The sequence below is a fragment of the Oncorhynchus nerka genome, linkage group LG4 (genome assembly GCF_034236695.1).
Source record: "Oncorhynchus nerka isolate Pitt River linkage group LG4, Oner_Uvic_2.0, whole genome shotgun sequence".
In the NCBI taxonomy this organism is placed as follows: Eukaryota; Metazoa; Chordata; class Actinopteri; order Salmoniformes; family Salmonidae; genus Oncorhynchus; species Oncorhynchus nerka.
The window spans coordinates 32,627,140-32,652,515 of NC_088399.1; the positions used below are offsets into that span (position 1 = coordinate 32,627,140).

The 25,376-nt window shown below is 44.6% G+C and overlaps 1 protein-coding gene across 2 annotated transcripts; it reads left to right on the forward strand.

The window, feature by feature from the left end:
• The first annotated feature begins 14,610 nt into the window (after nucleotides 1-14,610).
• On the forward strand, nucleotides 14,611-24,625 carry LOC115122265 (phosphatidylinositol 4-phosphate 5-kinase type-1 beta-like). 2 transcript variants are annotated; one of them, XM_029651464.2, is made up of 15 exons: nucleotides 14,611-14,712; nucleotides 15,434-15,490; nucleotides 16,313-16,465; nucleotides 16,841-16,971; nucleotides 17,348-17,465; nucleotides 17,670-17,822; nucleotides 19,941-20,237; nucleotides 20,954-21,147; nucleotides 21,295-21,375; nucleotides 21,461-21,509; nucleotides 21,584-21,668; nucleotides 21,786-21,932; nucleotides 22,063-22,183; nucleotides 22,375-22,462; nucleotides 23,506-24,625. In XM_029651464.2, the coding sequence occupies exons 1-15, from the start codon at nucleotides 14,710-14,712 to the stop codon at nucleotides 23,521-23,523; spliced, it is 1,695 nt and encodes a 564-aa protein (XP_029507324.1). In that variant the 5' UTR covers nucleotides 14,611-14,709; the 3' UTR covers nucleotides 23,524-24,625. The 2 variants fall into 2 exon arrangements, with proteins under 2 accessions (XP_029507324.1, XP_029507355.1); XM_029651495.2 differs by lacking the exon at nucleotides 16,313-16,465 and having other exon boundaries at nucleotides 14,613-14,712.
• Nucleotides 24,626-25,376: the final 751 nt, after the last annotated feature.

The following is a 25,376-nucleotide window of genomic DNA, read 5'->3' on the forward strand; positions in this document are numbered from 1 at the left end:
ACCAGATAGGCTCAGTCACTTGTTTTTTTTCTTTTCACTTGTTTTGGAAGAGAAGAGAACAAGCGCCATTCTCCTTGCGGAGATGGTGCTAAATACATCAACACGGTCGGTCCCTGGGATTGGGCTGGCCAACACGATTCGGTTTGCTTGGAAGGAAAAGGAGTTTGAGCCTTTAGGACGGGAATCCTTTGGAAGGATAATATTGATGGGGATTCTAAAGCTGACGGTGAAGGACGTGTTTTGTTTCCAAGGCAACTCGTTGGAGGGAGCATACGACGTTGCACTATATACAGAAGAAAAACACGATGATATCCTGAGAAGGGCAAGAGCAGTGGGAGGTGAGAGGCCGATGTGTCACTACGAAATAACAAGCCTGGCGAAGAATAACTTTAGGGTAGTAACTGTAAACATTTACAACCCTTACGTTAAGGACGAAGAGGTGAGGGCGTTTCTGGGGAGATACATGGATAACGTCTCCTCAGCAAGGCACCTCAAAGACTCCCTTGGGTTTTGGAATGGGAGGAGAGGCTTCCAGGCCCTCCTCAGAGAGGACCCAAGGGGACATGGTGGCTACCTCCATCCTCCTGCTATGTTCTCCCTAGGGGCTGACAGGGGGACGTTGTATTATGCACGTCAGCCCCCATTTTGCAGACGCTGTATGGCCTATGGTCACATATTCGCCTCAAGAGGAGGGGAAGAAGAGGAGGGGAAGGAAGCACGCCTCATGACCAGAGTTCAGGTCCAGAGGGGAAGGCCACAAGGAAGGAGGAGGAGCCAGAAGCGGCGGATGGAAGAGAGAAGGAAACGGAAGGCACGGGAGTAGGAGAACCAGAAAAAGCGGCGGAAGAAGGCAACCGAGTGGAGGAGCATGAGAGAGAAGAAAGCGAGGGAGGAGTGGTGGAGAAGGAGACGGTGGAAGAGAAAGTGGACTGGGGGGAAAGTGCCATGGTGGAAGAGATGAGGGGTATGGTGGAGGAGCTGGCGGGGGGGAGGGTGGTATCTCTTCACTGCCGCCATCACCAAAGAAGAGTATGAAGAGGAGGGGGCGATTGGCCGACAGTGAGGGGGAAGGGATGGCCAAGAGAGTGATGGGGGCGGGAGAAACCTCTGGGTTGCTGCTGGTTTCCCCAGGAAACCCAACTTCTGTTGGGTGGGGACACACATAACAAGACTCAGGACTGGGTACAAGAGGAGGTGGGGAGTTTTTTGTTTGGGGACTCAGCCTCCCCAATTTTTTTCCAAACCAGCTGCAACACTGGGGAGGGGGAGGATTGTGGGGGTAGACCCAGGGTGCAGGGCACCCCGGAGCCAAACACTATTCCTGCATCCTGGGATGGTGTGATGGAGGAAGAGGGGGGGATGTCGGGATTACGGATGGTGTTCTCACCGGTAGATATGGAGCAGGGGAGCATCGGGTGAGTCTCCTGTTTTATGTTTTTTCTGTCTGGGTTTAGAATTTGAGTGTATTACATGTATTTATTTTTCATGGAGTCTAATTTTACTTTTGTTAGTTTAAATGTAAGGGGTTTAAGGGATTTTGTTAAGAGGAGGGCGGTTTTTAGTTATTTGGAGGGTGTGGGGTTTGATTTTTGTTTTTTACAGGAGGTTCACCTGAGGGATGGAGGGGATGTTATTAGGTTTAAGAGGGAGTGGGACAAGGGGGAGTCGGTTTGGGGTGTTGGGGGGGTGCACTCATCGGGGGTAGGGATTTTGTGTGGGCACAGGGAGGTAAAAGTGGAGGATTCTTTTGTGGTAATGCAGGGGAGGGTTATAGGGGTGGATGTCACGATAAGGGATTGTAAATTTAGATTAGTGGTGGTGTATGGGCCACAGGTGGTGGCAGACAGGAGGAGATGGTGGACTGTCTGACGCCCTGTGTGTCACAAATAGGAAATTAGTGATAGGGGGGATTTTAATACAGATTTAGGAAGAGGGGGATAGCAGTGCGGGCGCCATTGCCAGGCTAATGGCTTGCCATGGTCTGGTAGATGGTGGTCTGCACACTACTCCGAAAATGGACGGTCCTACATGGCGTAACTCCAGGGGGTTGAGCGGAGGCTCGACTATATTTTTGTACCCAGGTCTTTGGGTAAGTTGTCTGGGCGGCTGTTGCCTGTTTTCTTTTCGGATCACGACGGGGTGCTCCTGCAGGTGGGGTCGCCAGTCTGCCTCTTTGGTAGAGGGTACTGGAAGCTAGATCGGGATGTGCTGGAGGAGCGAGCTTTTGTTGACGGGTTTTATGGTTTCTTTTGGAGGCTTGAGGGCCTCCGGTCCATGTGCGAGGGGGTGTTAGAGTGGTGGGAATTAGTTAAGGTGAGGATTAGGGCTTTTATAATAGGGTATTGCAAGAGGAAAAAAAGGGAGGTGGATCGTATCCAGAGGTTAATTGAACTCGAATACGAGGCAGGCAACCTCGGCGGGTCGTTTGACTGGGAGAGATCCGCAACCCTAAAGGCGCAGCTCAGGGAGTTGCAGGAGCGGAAGGCTCGAGCTTTCCTTGAGCGAGCGCATAGTGGCTTTCTAGAACATAATGAGACTTGTTCTGCTATGTTCTTTAAGTTGGTTAGGGCAAGACAGAGTAGGAAGGTAATGCATGGTGTTAGGGAAGAAAATGGTAGTATAGTTAGAGAACCAGAGGATATGGTCAGGGTGACAACTGATCATTTCCAAGGTTTATTTAAGGAAAGGGAAATAGATGTAGAGCAGGGAAATGTGTTTATAGAACACTTGTCCAGGCGGTTGCCGGAGGACATTAGAGAAGTGATGGAGGCCCAGATCTCACTAGAAGAGGTTGAGAGCGCTCTTAGGAGGATGGGAAAAGGGAAGGTGCCTGGGATAGATGGGCTGCCGGCTGAGTTTTATCTCAAGTTTTGGGGTATACTTGGACCAGTGGTCCTCGAAGTCTTGAAGGCCATCCTTGAGACGGGGGTCCCGGGGATCAATGGCTGTTGGTGTGCTGTCACTTTTATATAAGAAGGGGGAAGTAACAGACCTTGGCAACTGGCGGCCGTTGACCATGCTGTGTGTAGATTACAAGCTACTTGCAAAGGTTTTAGCAGACCGGTTGCGCACAGCCCTTCCCTACGTCGTTCATGAGGATCAGACGTGCGGGGTAGAGGGCCGCTCTATTAGATGGAACCTACAGTTAATCAGGGACTCCATCGCTTGGGTTGAAGATAGAGGTCTGCCTTTAATGGTAGCAGCGCTAGATCAGGCGAAAGCCTTCGATCGCGTGAATAGAACCTTTTATTCAGAGTGTTAGGTCGATTAGGATTTGGGGAGAAGTTTATAGGATGGATTCGTACATTATATGTCGGAGCGGGGTGCCGAGTTAGTGTAAATAGTCACTTGGGTGATGTTTTTGACCTCTCGTCTGGGGTCAGGCAGGGGTGCCCACTCTCGGCTCTCCTCTTCGTTCTGTACATGGAGCCTCTGGGGGCTGCCATTAGGGCAGACACAGGGGTGGAAGGTTTGCTGATCCCTGGAAGTGGTGGGCTGCGTGTTAAGATGACGCAGTACGCCGACGACACTTCCTTGCTGTTGTGCAAGGACTCGTGCCTGACAAGGTCCCTTGCCATCTTTGGGGATTTCACCCGAGCGTCGGGAGCAGTTCTGAACCATGCAAAGTCTTCAGTCAAGTTTTTCGGAAGATGGCGCGGTAGAACGGATGTGACTGGGGGGTTATCTCTCTGTGAGGGGGCCCTGAGGATTCTCGGGGTCCATTTTGAGACCTCCGGCTCAGCGACGCTAAACTGGAACATGCGTATCGCAGTGGTACAGAGGAAGCTAGCAATGTGGAAAGCTAGGTATTTGTCTTTTATGGGCAAAGTCCTGGTCCTAAAGGTGGATGTGTTGCCGTCTCTTTTGTATTTGGCATACATCTACCCATTGCCGGCTTGTCTGAGGAGGCCTCTAGTGAGGCTTGTGTTTCAGTTTATGTGGAGTGGCAGGTGCGAGTGGGTCGCAAGGGCACGCATGATCTGTCCCATCGGGGAGGGAGGTAGGGGGGTACCACATTTCCCCCTCAAGCTGGACTCAATTTTTGTTTCCTTCTTGTTAACGGAGCTTGCTCAGCCAGTGATACACCCGTCCGGTTACCTCCTGCGGGTGTTTTTCTCGTATCAGGCGAGAAGCATTATGGTGTGGTCTAACACGGGTCCTCGGGCGGAACAGCTGCCGTGGCACTTTGGTCATGCGGCCAAGTGGCTGCGTGCGCACCCTGAGGTTGAAGTTGCCCGAGTAGGTTTAGATCACAGGCACCTGTACGAGGAGGTCAGAAAGGCAGGGAGTCCGGCGCCTGTAGTGGGCATCTCGGAAGTGGTCTGGGAGGGAGTGCAGGCGCGGGGTCTGGATAACAGGCTCAAGGACCTGAATTGGTTGAGCCTTCATAAGTGTTTGCCGGTACGTTCCATCTTGTACCGGTATAATTTGGTGCAATCCCCCACCTGTCTAAGATCCTCTTGTGGCAGGGAGGAGACTGTGCGCCATGTCTTTTGGGACTGTGTCTTTGCCGGAGTAGTATGGGCTAGGGCACGGGTGTTGTTAGGTTTGGTAAAGGGGGATTTTGTATTGACGTGGGCCAGGTAGGGAGAGCGAGAGGGACGGATAGGGACAGGTTTCTGCTCTGGCTTATCATGAGTCTCTTTAAACGGGGGCTGTGGGAAGCAAGGCAGAACATGGTGAAGACAGGGAAAGATTGGGGGGTGGAAGGGATAGTGGAAGGGTGGAAGGAGATTTGAGGGGGAGGATGAAGAGGGAGGAGAGGAAGTGGGGGCAGCATGCTGCTCGGGAGAGGTGGAAGGGGGGTTTAGGGCTGGGTGTCATTTAGATTTGTAAGAGGATAGATTAGGGACGGGGAGATAGGGAGAGGTATTTTGTAGGGTAACGGGGAGGGAAGATGCTCCCCTGAGGTTTTGTTTGTGGTTTATGTTTTAGTTTAATTAGTTTATTTAAAATACCATTATTTGTGTATGTATGTAAATTATGAGTTGTAAAGAATGAATGGTATTGAAGATAATAAACTATTTTTATAAAAAATAAATAAAAAAAGATAGGCTGTAATTAGTTTCACGTTCTGTTTGTTGTTTTGTATTCTGAGTTATTTCATGTACCGCATTTTCTTTCATTAAAGTAACATGAGTAACCAACACGCTGCATTTCGGTCCGACTCTCTTTCCACAAACGAAGAACGCCGTTACAGAAACACCCACATCAAACGGACCGAGCGGCGTGAAAACTGGCAGGAGCGAAAGGAGGACGTTATGGACGGTAGAGGCATGGATTATACGACGTGGGAAGAAATCGACAGGTGGGCGGCCGACCCAGAGAGAGTGCAGGAGCCCGCCTGGGATTCGCTGCAGCAATGCGAAGAGGGCTATCGGCGAATGGAATCAAAAAGGAAGACACGCCGGCAAAAACGGAGAGGCGCTGGTATAAACAGGCAGCGACAGCTGGAGCAGAAAAAGGAGGATGAATTATTCGGAGAATGGACATGGGAAGACGTGTTGGATGGTAAAGGTTGTTACACTTGGGAGGAGATATTGGCCGGAAGAGATCGCCTCCCATGGGAACAGGTGGAGGCACTAAGGAGAGCAGAGGCAGCCGGAGATAGGAGCCGACGATACGAGGGAACACGGTTGGCAAGGAAGCCCGTAAAGCAACCCCAAAAAAATATTGGGGGGGGGGCTAGAAGGGGGTATAGCTATGCCAGGTTGGAAACCTGCGCAAACTCCCTGTGCTTTCCGGTGGGCTAGAGAGACCGGGCAGACACCGTGCTATGCTATGGAGCGCGCAGTGTTTCCAGTGCGGGCTATGAACATAGCCCGGTGCGGCACATACCAGCCCTTCCTATTGGCCGGGCTAGAGTGGGCATCGAGCCAGGTAAGCTTGGGCAGGCTCGGTGCTCAAGAGCTCCAGTGCGCCTGCACGGTCTGGTCTATCCAGAGCCACCTCCACACACCAGTCCTCCGGTAGCAGCTCCCCGCACCAGGCTTCCTGTGCGTGTCCTCAATCAAATACCACCAGTTCCAGCACCACGCACCAGGCCTTCCGTGCGCCTCGCCTGTTCAACACAGCCAGAGCCTTCCTTCCCTCCTACGCTGTCGGAGTCTCCCGCCTGTTCAGCGCAGCCAGAGCCTGTATCCTCTCCTGCGCTGCCGGAGCCTCCTGCCTGTTCAACACAGCCAGAGCCTTCCTTCCCTCCTACGCTGTTGGAGTCTCCCGCTTGTTCAGCGCAGCCAGAGCCTGTATCCTCTCCTGCGCTGCCGGAGCCTCCTGCCTGGTCGGAGCAGCCTGAGCTGCCAGTCTGCAGAGAGCTGTCAGTCTGCCAAGTGCTCCCAGTCTGCCCAGCGCCGCCAGTGCTCCCCGTCTGCCCAGCGCCGCCAGTGCTCCCAGTCTGCCCAGCATCGCCAGTCTGCCCAGCGTCGCCAGTCTGCCCAGCGCCGCCAGTCTGCCAGGATCCGCCAGAAGTGCCAGACAACCAATCTCTTCCAGATCTGCCAGACAACCAGTCTCTTCCAGACAACCAGTCTCTTCCAGATCTGCCAGACAACCAGTCTCTTCCAGATCTGCCCGACAACCAGTCTCTAATCAACACGCTGCATTTCAGTCCGACTCTCTTTCCACAAACGAAGAACGCCGTTACAATGATTTACTCTACAAGGAACACATTCATACCTTTTGGGGGCTTTTTTCTCCCCAATACATTTTCTGGAAATGTTTTTTTCTTAAATAAAATAAGCAAACAATACTCACCATCAGAATCACATCCATAAGACTTGCACATAGAGAGATGGAGATAGAGATCAAGCCAAGTCAATCCAGTTCACAGTTTAACTCCAGGGAGACATCATTGCCTAATGATCTGATATTTTCCCACTTCTCAAAAAAAATATATACTGTACCAGTCAAAAGTTTGGACACACCTACTCATTCAAGGCTTTATCTTTATTTTTTACTATTTTCTACATCAAATCTATGAAATAACACACGTGGAATCATGTATATTTGAGATTCTTCAAAGTTGCCAACCTCTGCCTTGATTACAGCTTTGCACACTCGTGGCATTCTCTCAACCAGCTTCATTAGGTAGTCACCTGGAATGCATTTCAATTAACAGGTGTGCCTTGTTAAAAGTTAATTTGTGGAATTTCTTTCCTTAATGCGTTTGAGCCAATCAGTTGTTTTGTGACAAGGTAGGGTTGGTATACAGAAGATACCCCTATTTGGTAAAAGACCATGTCCATATTATGGCAAGAACAGCTCAAACAAGCAAAGAGAAACAACAGTCAGCATTACTTTAAGACATGAAGGTCAGTCAATTTGGAAAATTTCAAGAACTTTTAAAGTTTCTTCAAGTGCAGTTGCAAAAACCGTCAAGCGCAATATTGAAACTGGCTCTCATTGAGGACCGCCACAGGAAAGGAAGACCCAGACTTACCTCTGCTGCAGAGGATAAGTTCATTAGAGTTACCAGCCTCAGATTGCAGCCCAAATAAATGCTTCACAGAGTTCAAGTAACAGACACATGTCAACATCAACTGTTCAGATGAGACTGCGTGAATCAGGCCTTCATGGTTGAATTGCTGCAAAGAAACCACTACTAAAGGACACCAATAAGAAAAAGAGACTTGCATGGGCCAAGAAACACAAGCAATGGACATTACACTGGTGGAAATCTGTCATTTGGTCTGTTGAGTCCAAATTTGAGATTTTTGGTTCCAACCGCTGCGTCTTTGTGAAACGCAGAGTAGGTGAACGGATGATCTCCGCATGTGTGGTTCCCATCATAAAGCATGGAGTTGGAGGTGTGATGGTGTAGGGGTGCTTTGCTGGTGACACTGTCAATTATTTATTTAGAATTCAAGGCACACTTAACCAGCATGGCTACCACAGCATTCTGCAGCGATATGCCATCCCATCTGGTTTGTGCTTAATGGGACTATCATTAGTTTTTCAACAGGACAATGACCCAAAACACACCTCCAGGCTGTGTAAGGGCTATTTGACCAATAATGAGAGTGATGGAGTGCTGCATCAGATGACCTGGCCTCCACAATTACCCGACCTCAACCCAATTCAGATGGTTTGGGACAAGTTGGACCACAGAGTGAAGGAAAAGCAGCCAACAACTACTCAGCATATTTGGAAACTCCTTCAAGATTGTTGGAAAAGCATTCCTCATGAAGCTGGATGAGAGAATGCCAAGAGTGTGCAAAGCTGTCATCAAGGCAAAAGGTGGCTACTTTGAAGAATCTCAAATATATATACACTGCTCAAAAAAATAAAGGGAACACTTAAACAACATAATGTAACTCCAAGTCAATCACACTTCTGTGAAATCTAACTGTCCACTTAGGAAGCAACACTGATTGACAATAAATTTCACATGCTGTTGTGCAAATGGAATAGACAACAGGTGGAAATTATAGGCAATTAGCAAGACACCCCCAATAAAGGAGTGGTTCTGCAGGTGGGGACCACAGACCACTTCTCAGTTCCTATGCTTTCTGGCTGATGTTTATGTCACTTTTGAATGCTGGCGGTGCTTTCACTCTAGTGGTAGCATGAGACGGAGTCTACAACCCACACAAGTGGCTCAGGTAGTGCAGCTCATCCAGGATGGAACATCAATGCGAGCTGTGGCAAGAAGGTTTGCTGTGTCTGTCAGCGTAGTGTCCAGAGCATGGAGGCGCTACCAGGAGACAGGCCAGTACATCAGGAGACGTGGAGGAGGCCGTAGGAGGGCAACAACCCAGCAGCAGGACAGGAGGAGCACTGCCAGAGCCCTGCAAAATGACCTCCAGCAGGCCACAAATGTGCATGTGTCTGCTCCAACGGTCAGAAACAGACTCCATGAGGGTGGTATGAGGGCCCAGCGTCCACAGGTGGGGGTTGTGCTTGCAGCCCAACACCGTGCAGGATGTTTTTCCTTTGCCAAAGAACACCAAGATTGGCAAATTCGCCACTGGCGCCCTGTGCTCTTCACAGATGAAAGCAGGTTCACACTGAGCACATGTGACAGTCTGGAGACGCCGTGGAGAACGTTCTGCTGCCTGCAACATCCTCCAGCATGACCGGTTTGGCGGTGGGTCAGTCATGGTGTGGGGTGGCATTTCTTTGGGGGGCCGCACAGCCCTCCATGTGCTCGCCAGAGGTAGCCTGACTGGCATTAGGTACCGAGATGAGATCCTCAGACCCCTTGTAAGACCATATGCTGGTGTGGTTGGCCCTGGGTTCCTCCTAATGCAAGACAATGCAAGACCTCATGTGGCTGGAGTGTGTCAGCAGTTCCTGCAAGAGGAAGGCATTGATGCTATGGACTGGCCCGCCCGTTCCCCAGACCTGAATCCAATTGAGCACATCTGGGACATCATGTCTCGCTCCATCCACCAACGCCACGTTGCACCACAGACTGTCCAGGAGTTGGCGGGTGCTTTAGTCCAGGTCTGGGAGGAGATCCCTCAGGAGACCATCTGCCACCTCATCAGGAGCATGCCCAGGCATTGTAGGGAGGTCATACAGGCACGTGGAGGCTACACACACTACTGAGCCTCATTTAGACTTGTTTTAAGGACATTACATCAAAGTTGGATCAGCCTGTAGTGTAGTTTTCCACTTTAATTTTGAGTGTGACTCCAAATCCAGACCTCCATTGGTTGATAAATTTGATTTCCATTGATAATTTTTGTGTGATTTTGTTGTCAGCACATGCAACTATGTAAAGAAAAAAGTATTTAATAAGAATATTTCATTCATTCAGATCTAGGATGTGTTATTTTAGTGTTCCCTTTATTTTTTTGAGTAGTGTATATATTTTGATTTAGAACATTGGTTACTACATGATTCCATGTGTGTTATTTCATAGTTTTGATGTCTTCACTATTATTCTACAACATAGAAAATAGTAAAAATAAAGAAAAACCGTTGAATGAGTAGGTGTGTCCAAACGTTTGACTGGTACTGTATATATACACTGCCATTCAAAAGTTTGGAGTCACTTAGAAATGTCCTTGTTTTTGAAAGACAAGCACATTTTTTGTTCATTTAAAATAACATCAAATTGATCCGAAATACAGTGTAGACATTATTAATGTTGTAAATGACTATTGTAGCTAGAAATGGCACATTTTTTATGGAATATCTACATAGGCGTATAGAGGCCTATTATCAGCAACCATCACTCATATGTGTTCCAATGGCACGTTGTGTTAGCTAATCCAAATTTATAATTTTACTGTACAAATGCATGATATTAGAGTAGGTTTGTTTCATCTCATCTTTTTCCCAGTATAAGTTTGTCTCGTCTAATAGCCCACTATGGTCCACTAAGAGTCCGATCCTATTCCTTGTAGTGTGACCTGGTCACTCTCCCTCACACCTGTAATATGAGCCTGTCCATAATCAGAGCACTTTCTCCCAGCAGCTCCATTCCCTGCCGTCTGCCCCATTGGATCCTACCGTTTATCCAATAACCACACAATCACATTGACTTATCAAAACCATTGGCGTCTTTCCTGATTGATGTCACTGCATGTGGCAGCGGAGAAAAGACCATGCTGAATTGTTATACTCAGAAAATAATTCTAGACTTACCCTTGATTTGTCTATTAGCACTTTGTCTCCTGATACTTATTCCCTTATAGTAAATAACATCTGGATTGCATGTTCACTGTTTCCGTCTGCAGCCGAATGCCACAGGAAGAAGGGGTGGTAAGAGACTGAATCTTTCATTCCTCTATAAATCAGGTTTTATGAGTTGACATTGTGTAATTTCTGTGTTACTCTTACTTCACAACAATTCAAAGAGCGGTTTGTTGGTCTGTCCCCCAGTGACACAAAGCAGCTCTTCAGCACTGCTGTGTATGTGGGAAGCCATGTTCTCTCTCTCAGGTGGAACATTTAAAAGGTTTTCATACAATCTGTTGTGCTTTAAAATGCTCGAAATCAGAAATATCCAAACTGTCAGGTCCTTTAAGTACAGTCTTTTATTCTCTCACCAGATCTTAAATTTACAGCACCTACTCTGACACACTTCTTAGGTGTCAGTATGCAAATTAAATACTGTAGTATTTACTATAGTTAAAAAGTGTCGTGTTTTTGTAGATTGTAGTGTTTTTGCAGACATTACTTTAGTATTTACTACAGTGTTGTTTTGCAGATTATACTGTAGTATTTACTATAGTATTCTACAACATTCTATAGTACGTACTACACATGTTAGAGATTTACAGTGTGTAGTATATTATTCTATAGTATACTACAGAATTTTATAGTAAGTATCCAACTGTCATATTATATTGTAAAATGTATACTTTCTCACGTGGGGATGCTGAGCTTCAGAGTATAGTAGGCCTAGGTTATTATGATTCTGAACCAATTGCACCCCCTACTGACTAGGCTACACCTACACAACTCACAGTTCTGAACAAAGAATGATAATGGTTTATGGCTAATTATAGGCTACAGTCATCTCCCTGTCATAACCAACACAAACAATATAGTAGTCTAATATTTAACACTTTTGTTTTGTGCATTTACTAAATAACAACTCATAATATGCCTATTGGTTGCAGGCTATTTGACTTCAATTCCATGGGAGTACCGGAATGCATTTAACTATAGGTTAAGTGTTTCAATTGATTTGTTCATTAGAGAACAGCTTCGAATATGTAGGCACCAACCTCCGGGTTGTAGGCCTAGGCTACTTAAAGGTACGTGACAGTAGGCGGAGAATGGCACGGAAGCACCGAGGATGCTCGCACGTCACTGATTACCACAAGCCTTCAGACGAGCCAGAAACGATGAAGCCTGGTTGCAAAGTTACTTGTCTTTTCATTTAAACACGGCGATAATATTCAAGGTAAGGACAAACATATTTTATAAGCGAAAGGACTGTGTTGTCTTGTCACCAATTTCTTTTGCCAACTTGTCACCACCTGAAGATGTCGGTCATATTGTTGGTGCCGCCACCTGCCGACGTTTTGGGCGTCAATGGAATACGTTACCTTTTTTGTTTCATAAAACAACTATTTTCTTGACAGTCGAAGTTCGCACTCAATCACTTCTCTTTTACAGTTGTTGGTAAAGCCTATTCAAGCAGTCTTAGTAGGATTTTACTTTATCTTTGTAACGCAAACTATTGATGATGACAAGACGCTGACTTGCTTATGCCGCGTTCAAAACAACTGAACTCGGAAATCTCCGAATGCCGACTTCAGTTTGACCAAGACAACTGTGAACTCTGAAAAAACGAGCTCCGACTTGGAAAAGTCGAACATGGCCCTCCTTTTCAGAGCTCCGACCTGAAGATCACTGACGTAATGATTTCACATCGTTTTCTTTCAGAGTTCCCAGTTGTCTTGAAAGCACAATTGGCCGTAACAACAGGAGGAAATGCATCTGGTTTGTCACTTCCCCATAACCTGACAGAAGGAACTAACTACACGTTGTAGAAGAACATAGGCTACCTACAATGGTTCACCTGTTCATGCATCATTATGACAGCTAGGAATATGATTAGCCTGTGATAAAAGTATACACAATTCAGTAACCTCAGTTGTTGACCTGCATATGATATTATGTAATAACAGGACATGATGCCTGTACTATTTTGGCTCTGTGACTGCATTTCAGCATTCAGGCATAAGATACACAGTAAACCAGATATTTCTATGAACGTCTACTTGATTAGAATAGTCCCCATGGACAGCTCTTAATAGGCTTGCTTTCAGAGATTTCTTTGTTCAAATTTGGCAGGGTTCCTCCCTCTGATTAATCTGCTCTCCTGCCACCTATCCTACAATTATTCCAGTCCATTGTTTGCTTAGGTGATCTCGTGCCTTATTTGCGTCATTTATTCTGTCCTCGCCCTCTCCACACACCAAATATTAACTTTGCAAAATGTTTATTGCATCCCCTCTCCGTCACTCATAAAGAGACATTGTCCCACGTGGCTGACTTGGTAGAGCATGGTGCTTGCAATGCCAGGGTTGTGGGTTTGATTCTCATGTGGGACCAGTACGAAAATTGAAAATGTATGCACTCATTACTGTAAGTCGATCTGGATAAGAGCATCTGCTGAATGTGTGTACCATATTTGACTACAGCATGGTCAACGACTCTTCAGCTCACATAACAGAGAACCCTAAGTACTAGCATTATACATCAACTCTTGAATGGCATTCAATCTAGCCTGACCAAGCACCACTTTTCTTTGCATCATTGTTTTTGATGGGGAGAGCCTTTCACGACTGGTCAACTCTTGACACTCAACTTATTCTAAGTAGAATAGCAATGACTGCTCAAAAGTTGCTTGTGTTTACTCACGTTATGTTGTACATAATGTAATCCAGAGACATGGTCATGAAGACCAATTTGAGGGCAAACCAGGAAACCTACCATACTATAACTGATGCCCTTACCATAACCCCAACACTCAAATCCTAAATCTGACTATAGGTTCCACTGTAGTCCTGCTTCTGCATTGACATGATTTGGTTCTGACGCATTATTTTATGCATTTAAGAAGTTGACCAGTTTGAACTGAAACCCCATCATGATGAAGTGTTACCAAACACCATTCACAGTACGTGAGCCTAGTACAGTGACAAACAAGCAGGGAACGTGAGCTATAATAAACCTATACCTACTAGTCAAAGGCATCTATTCATCATCGGTTTAGTGTAATTTCATTGAAATGACGTCGCAACAACATTGATTCAACCAGTGTGTGCCCAGTGGGTATGAAACAGTCTGCTTTAGCTCCGATCACAATGATTGAGAATACAATCTCATCAGACCTCTCCAAAGAATAAAACACTTCGCACACAGTTTTGCACTTTGAAGCAGGTCCATTAGATGCATATTTGATGATGGGCCCCAGTCAACTTTATGAACACGGAGATGCTTGCCTGAGGCAGTCACTTATGTTAGCTCCTTGAGAATGTGAGTGGTGCATGGGTTGGTATGAGGCTAGCAGATGAATTGCATTCACATTGAAAGCATGAAAAAGCAGCACAATATAAAATTAAAAAAGTGTCATTTTTCTCAACACAATGTGTGTGTGTGTAAAATAATTGCTTTCCAAGATTGAGAGCCATACGCACCTCTCTGGGTAGTGCTGTGTTGTGGGGCAGAAAGGGTCTATAATTCTACTCTGCTGACTGGACCCCTCAACACAACCCTTGATCCCAATTAAGGAGGGTTGAAAAAAAACCCAGTGGAAGCTAAATCTCCCCCAGGGACATTCCAAGAACTCTGAAATTCAAAGCTTTCAATTAGGTTACCTCTGCCCAAAGAACCAAAACAACAAGTAGCTCCAGAGGTAAAGTTGCTTAGTGAAGTGGACATGAGACCCATTGTTATATGGGCCTAATCATGATTTTAAGGTTATAGTTGTCAACATATAGGCAGAGACTTTAAATCATGAATTTCAGACTTATTGGAATGTTCCTGGGGGAGATTTAGCCTCCACTGGTTTTTCAATCCTCCTTAATTGGGATCAAGGGTTGTGTTGAGGGGTCCAGTCAGCAGAGTAGAATTATAGACCCTTTCTGCCCCACAGTTCCTCACAGCACAGCACTACCCAGAGAGGTGCGTATGTCTCTCTCTCATTCTAGACTACAAGATGCCATAGGTATTGGACACTATCAGAAACTATGGAACATACGCAGAAGAGTTTGGAGTATACTGTGTGGCTTGGAATGGAAGATGGTTTGTTATGGAAGAATCCTTTTTCAGAGCTGAATAATATTCTCACAGTGAAGCCTCAGATGGATTTAGTTCTGATGTACCTCTTGTGACTATTTATGTTGGCGTTAGGAGATATTTCAGATTTTCGGTCACCTGAATACGCTTGACTTCGGTTGTTTATATTTGTACAATGTATTTTCAGCAAACTGATTGCAGAAACCTTCATTTTGTCGATGGTGTTTAGAAGAAACTTCATGGCGAGTGGGATAGTAGATACAAACATCTGTATGTTGGTATAAAGTGCTCAGAATGTTCTGGACTTGACTATCTCATCTAGGAAGTGTGTAACTGGGATATGCAGTAATTGCAAAATATTTGCTGTAGATGCAACCCTCATATCACACAATTTTATTGTGTCATGGAATAGGAACTCTCCTGTTTCTCGTTTTTATGCTTAACAAAATAACCAGAATGATTGCCTAGGGAGTTGTTCCTAGCCACTGTGCAATTGCCTCTTAGGTAGCATTGCTTGCGCTTTTAGAATTTTAGTCTGGATATCTGGAAAGCAATTTGACAACTTCTTAATAAAATAATTAGATTTTTATCATACATTTGATTGATGGTTAATAATGATATACCAGAACCATGATTATAATACATCTATTAGTACATCATGTTAGAGGGTGAAAGGTGTATACTTGAACTTGCTTGTGAATTAATTTATGTTCTTTCTATCCAAAAGATGGCAACAACAACCACTGAAAGTGGAGCAACCAGTGGGTCAAAAGATTACAAAAAGGTATGGAGTCTTTGGACTTCGATAGTTAATTTATACTGCATAGCACATGTACAAATCCTGTATAAAGTCCTTCTGAGAATGAACATGGTCCTATTGGTGAACTGAGCTCCAAGAAGAATAACTGCTATTCCTCTGAAATATTGGTCAATTCTTTGTCCTCACGAGACTAGAGTTGGTGGAGTGTTATAACGGTGCTCTGTTTGTGCTTGCTGATGAAATCAAATGTTATTTGTCACGTGCTTTGTAAACAGCGTGTCGATTAACTGTGAAATGCTTACTTCGGGCCCTTCCCAACAATGCAGAGAAAAATAATATTAAAGTTAATAACGAGGAATAAATGGACAATGAGTAACTATAACTTTGTTATATAGACAGGGTACCAGTACCAAGTCGATCTGCAGAGGTAGATATGTATAGTACAAGGGTAGGGATAAAGTGGCTAGGAAACAGGATAGATGATAAGCAGCAGTGTATGTGATGAGTCAGAGTTGGCGCAATGGGGGGGTCAATGCAGATAGTTATCTAAATAGCTACCTGGACTATTTAGCAATCGTATGGCTAGATGCTGTCCAGGGTCCTGTTGGATCCAGAGCAGCCGATGACGTGACTAGGTAGATCATCCACTGTGAGGATTTTTTTTGAATTTCCATCAGATCAGGATTAACAACTCCATGGCCTTGTGGTTAGTGTCCACCCTGAGATTGGAAGTTGGGTTATAATGTGTAAGGTTCCAGAGGAAACATCATATTTCTGTACATCTGATATGTTGGGATCACCTTCAGCTTTAACTGATTTGGGCTTTTCCATCCTATACCAATGTAGGTAGCCAAACACCTTTGTGGCGTGAAGCAACTTGAAGTACAAGTACACCCCCTGGACAGTACGCTAATCTATCGCAGGGCCTTACCTCGACTCCATCCCCCTAACGCGGCGTGCCAAGCCGATATGCAACAGGTCCCATTTTTACAGTCTTTGGTATGACTCTGCCAGGGATCATACTTCTAACCACAAGGCCACTGAGTTGGTGATCCTGAACTGATGGAAAGGCAGAAACAATCTTCAGGGCAGTCTGCGTGCCTTGTGTGACTCAATGTAATCATGTTATCCGCCGCTCTAGAACCAACAGAACCCTGAACAGCTTCTAGCCATAAGACTGCTACATAGTTAACCAAATAGTTACCTGGACTATCTACATTAACTCCCCCTTCCATTGCACCAACTCTTTTGACTCATCACACACTCTGCTGCTTATTATCTATCCTGGTTTATATGTACTGTATCTACCTCCATTACCTCTGCACATTGGAGTTTTCACTGGTACCCTGTGAGAACATGTCTGTGTGGTCCCAGCCCACAGCGGCTGCCCTGAAAGGAGCCATCCAGCTGGGCATTGGGTACGCAGTGGGGAACCTGACATCCAAGCCTGACAGAGATGTACTCATGCAGGACTTCTACATGGTGGAGAGTGTCTTCCTACCCAGGTATAGTACACAGCACTGGCATCACTCAGCAGGGTTCTACACATCACTAGTTAGTGACACTAATACAGCACAAACCCTGTAAAAGATGCATATCTAAACCGCATTGGTCAAATTTTCCCATTGACACAGAAGTCCCTTTCACTACAAGTGTTAACTACAACATTTAGCGTGACCCTCTAAGCGTCACTGAAAGACGCACATCTGTTGTGGCATCTGTTAGGCACTGCGTATCACCCAACTGATGCTTAGTGTACACTTCAATAGCTTCCTTGCATCACTCAGTCAATATTCTCTGTTGCAAATATACATATTTTCAGTCCTAAATGAGTGTTTGTATATAGGTGTTGTACTAACACTAATCTGTTTGTGTCGTCAGTGAGGGAAGCAACATGACACCAGCGCACCACTTCCCAGACTTCCGTCTCAAAACCTATGCCCCTCTCGCCTTCCGCTACTTCCGAGAGCTCTTTGGCATCAAAGCAGATGACTACCTGGTTAGTGTGGAAAGCCCTTCACAGAAAACACTCCTACATACCATGTTCTTCACTGATAATGCAGTATACAATCATGTAGTAATTCACCCTGTTGTCCATTATGTATCAATAAGAGCACAATTTAGTTTTGTTTGTTTGATACATCCTTGTTGCATTCCTGTCTATATGAATGCGTGATAATAGCTCATCCTGTATGAATTCCAGTACTCCATCTGTAACGAACCTCTGCTTGAGCTGTCCAACCCCGGGGCCAGCAGTTCCTGGTTCTACCTGACCAGCGACGATGAGTTCATCATTAAGACTGTGCAGCATAAAGAAGCTGAATTCCTGCAGAAACTCCTTCCTGGTTACTACATGGTGAGCCTCTCCCTTTACACAAACACCATTCCTGGCTCCATAAATGGGGCAAGTCTTATCTCTAGTACTTTCAGAAAATTCCAATTCATAGATTGTAAAGTATTATTTAAAGAGACATTCCCGAACATCTTTTTTTAAACTTCCCTCTTTGGGCAATTTGTAGTTCATGCATGCATAATATGAGAATTACTGTCTTACTTCAATTAGCCATGAAATCCCTAGTTTGAAAGCAACTGTTTTCTGGAAGTTGTTTGGTGCTATTTTGAGTACTGCAAGTTTGGCCCACATGGGCCAGCTCCTTAGCAATTCGATTTCCAGCCAATGAGCTTCAGCCCCTCGACCTTTGAGTGACAGCTAGCAAGATGCACATCGAGCAGTCGCACAGTGAAAGGAGGCTGGCTCAGGCCTGCCGAGTGTTATCCAATGAGGTTGCAGGGCAGGCTCAATGGCTTAGTGACACAGCAAATAGAAAGAGCAGTGGCGTACTGCACATAGTGCCTTCAGAAAGTATTCAGACCCCTTTTCCACATTTTGTTAGGTTACAGCCTTAATCTAAAATGAATTAAATAAAAAAACATCTACACAATACCCCATAATGACAAAGCAAAAACAGGTTTGAATTTTTTGCTAATTTATTAAAATAAACAGTTCACATTTACATAAGTATTTAGACCCTTTACTCAGTACTTTGAAACATTTTTGGCAGTGATTACAGCCTTGAGTCTTCTTGGGTATGACGCAACAGGCTTGGCACACCTGTATTTGGGGAGTTTCTCCCTTCTCTGCAGATCCCCCTCAAGCTCTGGTTGGTTGGATGGGGAACGTTGTGCAGCAACTATTTTCAGGTCTCTCCCGAGATGTTCGATCGGGTTCAAGTCCGGGCTCTGGCTGGGCCACTCAAGGACATTGAAACTTGTCCCTAAGCCAATCCTGCATTGTTTTTGCTGTGTACTTAGGGTCGTTGTCCTGTTGGAAGGTGAACCATCGCCCCATTCTGAGGTCCTGAGCGCTCTGGAGCAGGTTTTCAATAAGGATCTCTAGTTTGCTCTGTTCATCTTTGCTTCAATCCTGACTAGTCTCCCAGTCTTTGCTGCTGAAAAATGCTTTGCATTCAGGCCACAAAGTTCAATCTTGGTTACATCAGACCAGAGAATCTTGTTTCTCATGGTCTGAGATTCCTCAGGTGCCTTTTGGCAAACTCCAAATTGACTGACTCCCCTGCCTTTTATTGAGGAGTGGCTTCCGTCTGGCCACTCTACCATAAAGGCCTAATTGGTGGAGTGCTGCAGAGATGGTTGTCCTTCTGGTTCTCCCATCTCCACAGAGGAACTCTGTCAGAGTGACCATCGGGATCTTGGTCACCTCCCTGACCGAGGCCCTTCTCCCCTGATTGCTCAGTTTGGCCGACAGCCCGCTCTAGGAAGAGTCTTGGTGGTTCCAAACGTCTTCCATTGAGTGATTAAATAGGCTGTGTTCTTGGGGACCTACAATGCTGTATACATTTTTTGGTACCCTTCCCCAGATCTATGCCTCAACACAATCCTGCCTCGGAGCTCTAAGGACAATTCCTTCGACCTCATGACTTGGTTTTTGCTTAGACACTGTCAACTGTGGGACCTTATATAGACAGGTGTGTGCCTTTCCAAATCATGTCCAATCAATTGAATTTATCACAGGTGGACTCTAAGCTGTAGAAACTTTTAAAGGATGATCAATGGAAACAGGATTCACCTGAGCTCAATTTGCAGTCTCATAGTAAAGGGTCTGAATACTTATGTAAATAAGGTATTTATACATATGCAAAGAATTTCTAAACTGTTTTCGCTTTGTCATTATGGAGTATTGTGTGTAGATTGCTGATGTTTTTTTATTTAATTCATTTTAGAATAAGGCTGTAACAATGTGGAAAAAGTAAAGGGGTCTGAATACTTTCTGAAGGCACTGTATATGACGTAGTACGCAATTTTCGGAGACCTGTTTTTGCTCGTGAGCATTACTTTCAGAACTACTTGCTAAAGATTATGCAAATCTTCCAGAAAGTCTCTTTTATTTAAGTGTTAGTAACACACTTGATCATATTCTCAAATATGACCGTTTATCTGTTTTTCCCTCTGTCAGAATCTGAATCAGAACCCGAGGACACTGCTACCTAAGTTCTATGGCCTTTACTGCATCCAGTGTGCCGGGGTCAACATCCGTCTGGTGGTGATGAACAACGTGTTGCCCAGGGCCCTTAAGATGCACTACAAATATGACCTGAAAGGCTCCACCTACAAAAGACACGCCTCGCGCAAGGAGCGCGCCAAGTCCTCGCCCACTTTCAAGGACCTGGACTTCCAGGAGATGCTCGAGGGCCTGCACTTTGATGGCGACACGTACAGTGCCTTGATGAAGACTCTGCAGAGGGATTGCAGGGTGAGGCCACTCACAGTAGATTCACTTACATATTGGTATTGCATATTCAAAACAGGAAGGCTAGTCAAATTGGTGTGACAGGAAAATAGTAGTTCCTTCAGTAGCATTTGGTTGGCTATATCGTTGATGTCACTGAACTTTGAACCCCCATTGTCGATTAATATTATGAAAGGATGAAGGCCTCTCCTCCACCTTAAGCTCTTCTGAATGATCTCATTAGTACTGTATGTTTGATTACTGGGAAAGCACAGTAGACCCCTCAACAGGGATTACTTTCAAGAACAGCCCAGAGCAGAACACCTGACTCATTACAAGGCTTAGGGACTGGACTGCGGCAGAATAACAGTCACCCAACCCAATGTGATATGTAGGCAGCAACACCGTATAAGCCTACAGTAAATGTGTTCGGTAACCCAGGCACTGAAAAGGCCTTTGTTTAGAGGAGTTACAGCTTCACATCAGTGTTTGGTCAGAAGACTGGAGGTTTGAGTATGTTTGGTTTGATAATCCAGCTCTTCCTTTTACAGCTTTCAGCATGGGTGGTTTTCAAAGGTCACGTGGAGATGCCAATTAAGAGGATTGTTTATTAAGTGGGAACAAAATGTGGTCATGTTTGTGCTTTGTTCACATGTAGGACCAGGAGTCCTTGACCAGAAGCATGTTGCGGCCCTTTTATGTTCCTGACATATTCATGTGTGTGGTTATGTCTCGGTCAGGTCCTGGAGAGCTTTAAGATCATGGACTACAGTCTCCTGCTAGGGGTGCATGTTCTGGACAAGAGTCTGGAAAGGGGGGCCAGGGGGGACAGTAAGCGCCTCAACAGCCAGAGGGTCCTCTACTCCACCGCCCTGGAGTCCATCCAAGGGGAAGGGGATGGCAAGGTTGCAGAGCCAGTGGCAGACGATAACACGTGAGCGAAGATTCACCTTAAGGCCCTTTAACCAATAACATATCACTGAATACACAATGAGTCATTGTAAACGTTAGTACATTGCATGATTCACACCATGATTCAGTCATACACTGCATAACATAAATGTGTTTTTGAAATTATCAGAATGGGTGGAATTCCAGCAAAACACAAAGATGAGAAGCTGCTGATCTTCTTGGGGATCATTGATATCCTACAGTCCTACAGGTAAGAGCTTTTCGTGGAACCACTGTTGGCACTGCCATCAAGAAAAACACATCTATGTCACATTACATCTGAGCTTCTTTTCAAGGTTAATTAAGAAGATGGAGCACTCCTGGAAGGCCATTGTACACGATGGGGTAGGTTAGTATGCATGTGTGATTGTGTTCATATTCCATTTGTCATAGTGGCCTGACACCTGTTTGTGTTTCAGGACACCGTGTCAGTTCACAGGCCCGGTTTCTATGCAGACAGATTTCTTAATTTCATGGGTGGCACCGTATTCAAAAAGATCCATCGTAAGTGACTGACTCACACACACACACACACACACTCAACTGGTTGCCTCATGTCCTTTATATCATATTTTCTCATTAATTTGCTTAGTCATTTCACTAATGCTCCCTTTCCCTCAGCTCTAAGAGGAGCATCCTCTAAGAGGAAGAGGAGCTCCATCCATGCGATGAGGTCAGCCTCCCAAGAGGTGCTGTCCCCCCAAAAGGAGGAGAAGGAGGAGAAGGATGAGAGGAAGGCCCAAAGCATGGAGTGCCTAGACAGACCATGTAGTCACCCTTTATAAACTACACATTCTATTGGGCCTGTACACAAACACACTTCTCACGCAATCTCTGATGCAATCTCTGATTTATCTGTTCTTTATGCTTTTTTTAATTTCTCTGTTTTGTTCAACAGTAAGTTCCTCCAAGCACCCTGACCTAGTCACGCTCCCTAAAAGTATAAAGCAGGCTGTTTCCTTCTCCTCCTCCGCTCTTCAGACTATCAAGAAAGACCTTGAGGAGCACCTGGAGAATAGGTACAGTGTCAACTGTTCATACAATGTTTATACTTCAACACCCTGATTGTACACTGCCCCACTTCATATACACCTCATCCCTTCCTTAACCACCTTAGCACCCATACACAGTACCTTTCAAGGCTCATCCCTTGCTGGAATCAACTGTTTGTTCTGTAAGACCGTGATGGAGTTGTTGTTTCTCTTCCCAGTGCCTCTTGTATGACCGTGGCCCTGGATGACACTGTCCCCTTTCCCCCTACCCAGGGCAGCCCAGACTCTGTACATGATGTCTACTTGGTGGGTGTACAAGATACAATATGTATTTAGTTAGAAGTCAGAAATTGCTTAATAGAATATATATTTTTCCATTCTCTATAACCACCGCTTGTTTTATCTCTGATATCATAAATATTCCATGCCCTTTGTGAAGTCACTCATGGGGCCCAGTCGGTATTAGATACTACGTCGTGACCTTGCCCACCTGTGGGGGAAAATGACCTGTGGTTACCTAGGTTATCGCATTGGCTCACAGCAAAAACAAAATTTTCTTGTCTGCTTTAGTCAATTACAAAACTACATTTAAGAAAAATACAACATGTATAAAGATTACTTTTAAAAATTGTGCCTGCTCCCTAGCGTTCTCACTACTTGGAGAAACGTAATATTGTAAGGCTTCCCTCATGCCCCTTTTCATGACGATGCTAGCAGCCACTTGAGTGAGTGCTAGCTTACTACCGACCGGAACATTAAGCTAGCCAAGACCAACAACAGAAACAAACAGACTATACAGGTAGAGTGGAGCATTGCGAACCATAGGTCGGGATTTTTGATTTGGCTACATGTACATTGAACAACTTTGCGGCATGCCTTGTCAAGTTCTTCCCAAAAATCTCATCTGACGCAAGCTAAATTACATGCTGTTTGATTAGCTATCTGACAATACATGATCAATTGATGTTTACTGATCATGAAAAGCATGCAGTGACTTGCTGTATAACTCTGTTAGAGATAAATCTTCTCAATTGGAATAACAAATGTGTAGTTTAATAGGTAGCTAAAACCAAATAAATTAAACGGCACATGGTTGTCAATGGTTTTTAGCGAAGCTAGGGGTCTCCTTGCCCCCCAGCAGCCAAATCGAAAGCTCTGCACCGTATTGTGACGTTTATTGATAACATATTCCTGAAAATATATATTTTTGTCACTGACATCAGCATCACTTTTGTTCTTCTCTGACCAATCCTGTGTTAAATCACTACCAAACAAATAATCAATGAAGTCATCACCAACAATGCTCCTCTGTTACATCACTGATGCTCAACTTCTGCATTCTAGTGAAGACTGGTGGCAGAAGATGACAAGTCCCATCCAACAGCACCACTAAATAGACGATGACCTCTAAGCATCAACTGCACAACAAATGCTATCATGACAGCACTCCTCTACAAACTGTATTGCCTTTTAATGTTGTGACCTGCACTATGAAGCTGCTTTCTCCTGCTACAGTACACTTTGCTGCTACTGTAACATCAGAGACAGCCCTAAGGTTTTGAGATGGAGACTAAGGCTGTTACAAAGGCAGCCCAATTCCAATCTTTCTTTCACTAATTGGTAGTTTGACCAATCATGTCAGCTCTGAACAATATCTGATGTGATTGCTCAAAAAATGAATGAGTAAAATCACTTATATTCATTGCTTCTCTAACAGAGATCTGTATTTGTATGCACATCCATGTGATTTATTATTTTCTATTGACATCACTAGTAATAGTTCAATTCTCTGAGGCTGGATCCCTGGAAGATAAATTTCATCAGGTTTTTATTTGAAGCATACTAAAAAAGTATATACATGCACAGAGACACTTTTTTTCTTCCAGAAATGAAGATAAATCTAAAGTAGGACCAGAAAATACTGCATTGGGCAAATGCTTCATTTACATGACATACCTCTGAGTCCTCAAATCAACCCATCAAGTCACTTCACAATCAGCAGACCTTGGACACCAGGGAACACAAAGTAGAGGACATACAGGAGTTGCCAATCAATGACTTGGTCAAGATTTTAAAACAATGCCATGGTGAAGGAATACCATCCAAGGCGTATGTCATGTAGCTAACGATTTGTGAATATGCCATATCAATTGTCTTCCTTTCATGATCACACATTTCATTATGTATTTCATGTAGCTGTTGTCCTATTAATGATCAGTCGTGATTATACATTTTCTTTGTGAAATTATGTATTTAAGATAATTAAATGTACAGTTGGCCTAATGTATGTTATATTTATAGAAAATACTAATTGGCTCAGTTTATACAGGAAGCTTAATTTTGTTTCTGATGCTAAATTATTGGCAAAAGACCTAATCTGATTGATGAAAAGACCAGTTATTGGGCAAGAATCTGAATTGGACTGTCTGTCTGGATGCTGCCAAAATAAAATCAGATTTTATGCAATAACGTTATGTTTTCATCTCAACTCTTCAGCCCTAAGAGGGCAGCGTAATCATTTCCATAAATGATCCATATATGGCATAATGTGAATAGAATGACTAATCTTTCTTTCATCTTCCAGGATCGTTATGAGTAAATGCAAATGCTATCAAAATTCCATATAGAAGAGGCTTTTTCAGTAAAAACTGAACATGGAGAGTAACTGAGTTTTTAAAAGACAACTGCTTTTGCAGTAAATTGATCAACTGTTTACAGCCTCAATCTGATTACTTATTTGAAATAATCATAAATCTTTGATTGGAAAACTGTTGGTGGAAGTCAATTGAGTGTTGTGCAATATCACCCATAGGGTAGTATTTTCCAACTGGTGAGTGAGATGGGCCACAGTGGTCAGGACCCCTGGTGATTCACACCCAAGTCCTCCTGGGTCACGGCTTAAGACATTGTTTTGATTATCTGGAGATGTATAGGCAAATTCAAAAGGTTTTAGGTGGATCACAGTTTGGAGCCCACTAAACCTACACATCAGGTAATCTCTCTATTACTCTCCTATGGATATTGTTGGACATAGTGCTGTCAATGTACCCTGTTTAAATACAATCAAGCCATGCATGCAGTGGTGGTCATGCCCAAAGGGGGGCACAAGGGTACATGCCCCCTCGATTTCTCCTGTTTTTACATTTTAAATTAATTACTAAACTACAGTATATTTAAGGCCATGTTTTATCATAATTATTGATAGAAATTTGTGCAGTAT

Excerpts from the sequence above, each read along its gene's own strand:
- LOC115122265 (XM_029651464.2), top strand. Across the intron at positions 20,238-20,953 it reads CTCTGCAGAGGGATTGCAGG|GTCCTGGAGAGCTTTAAGAT; the intron begins GTGAGGCCACTC and ends TGTCTCGGTCAG. Across the intron at positions 22,184-22,374 it reads GAGGAGCACCTGGAGAATAG|TGCCTCTTGTATGACCGTGG; the intron begins GTACAGTGTCAA and ends TTCTCTTCCCAG.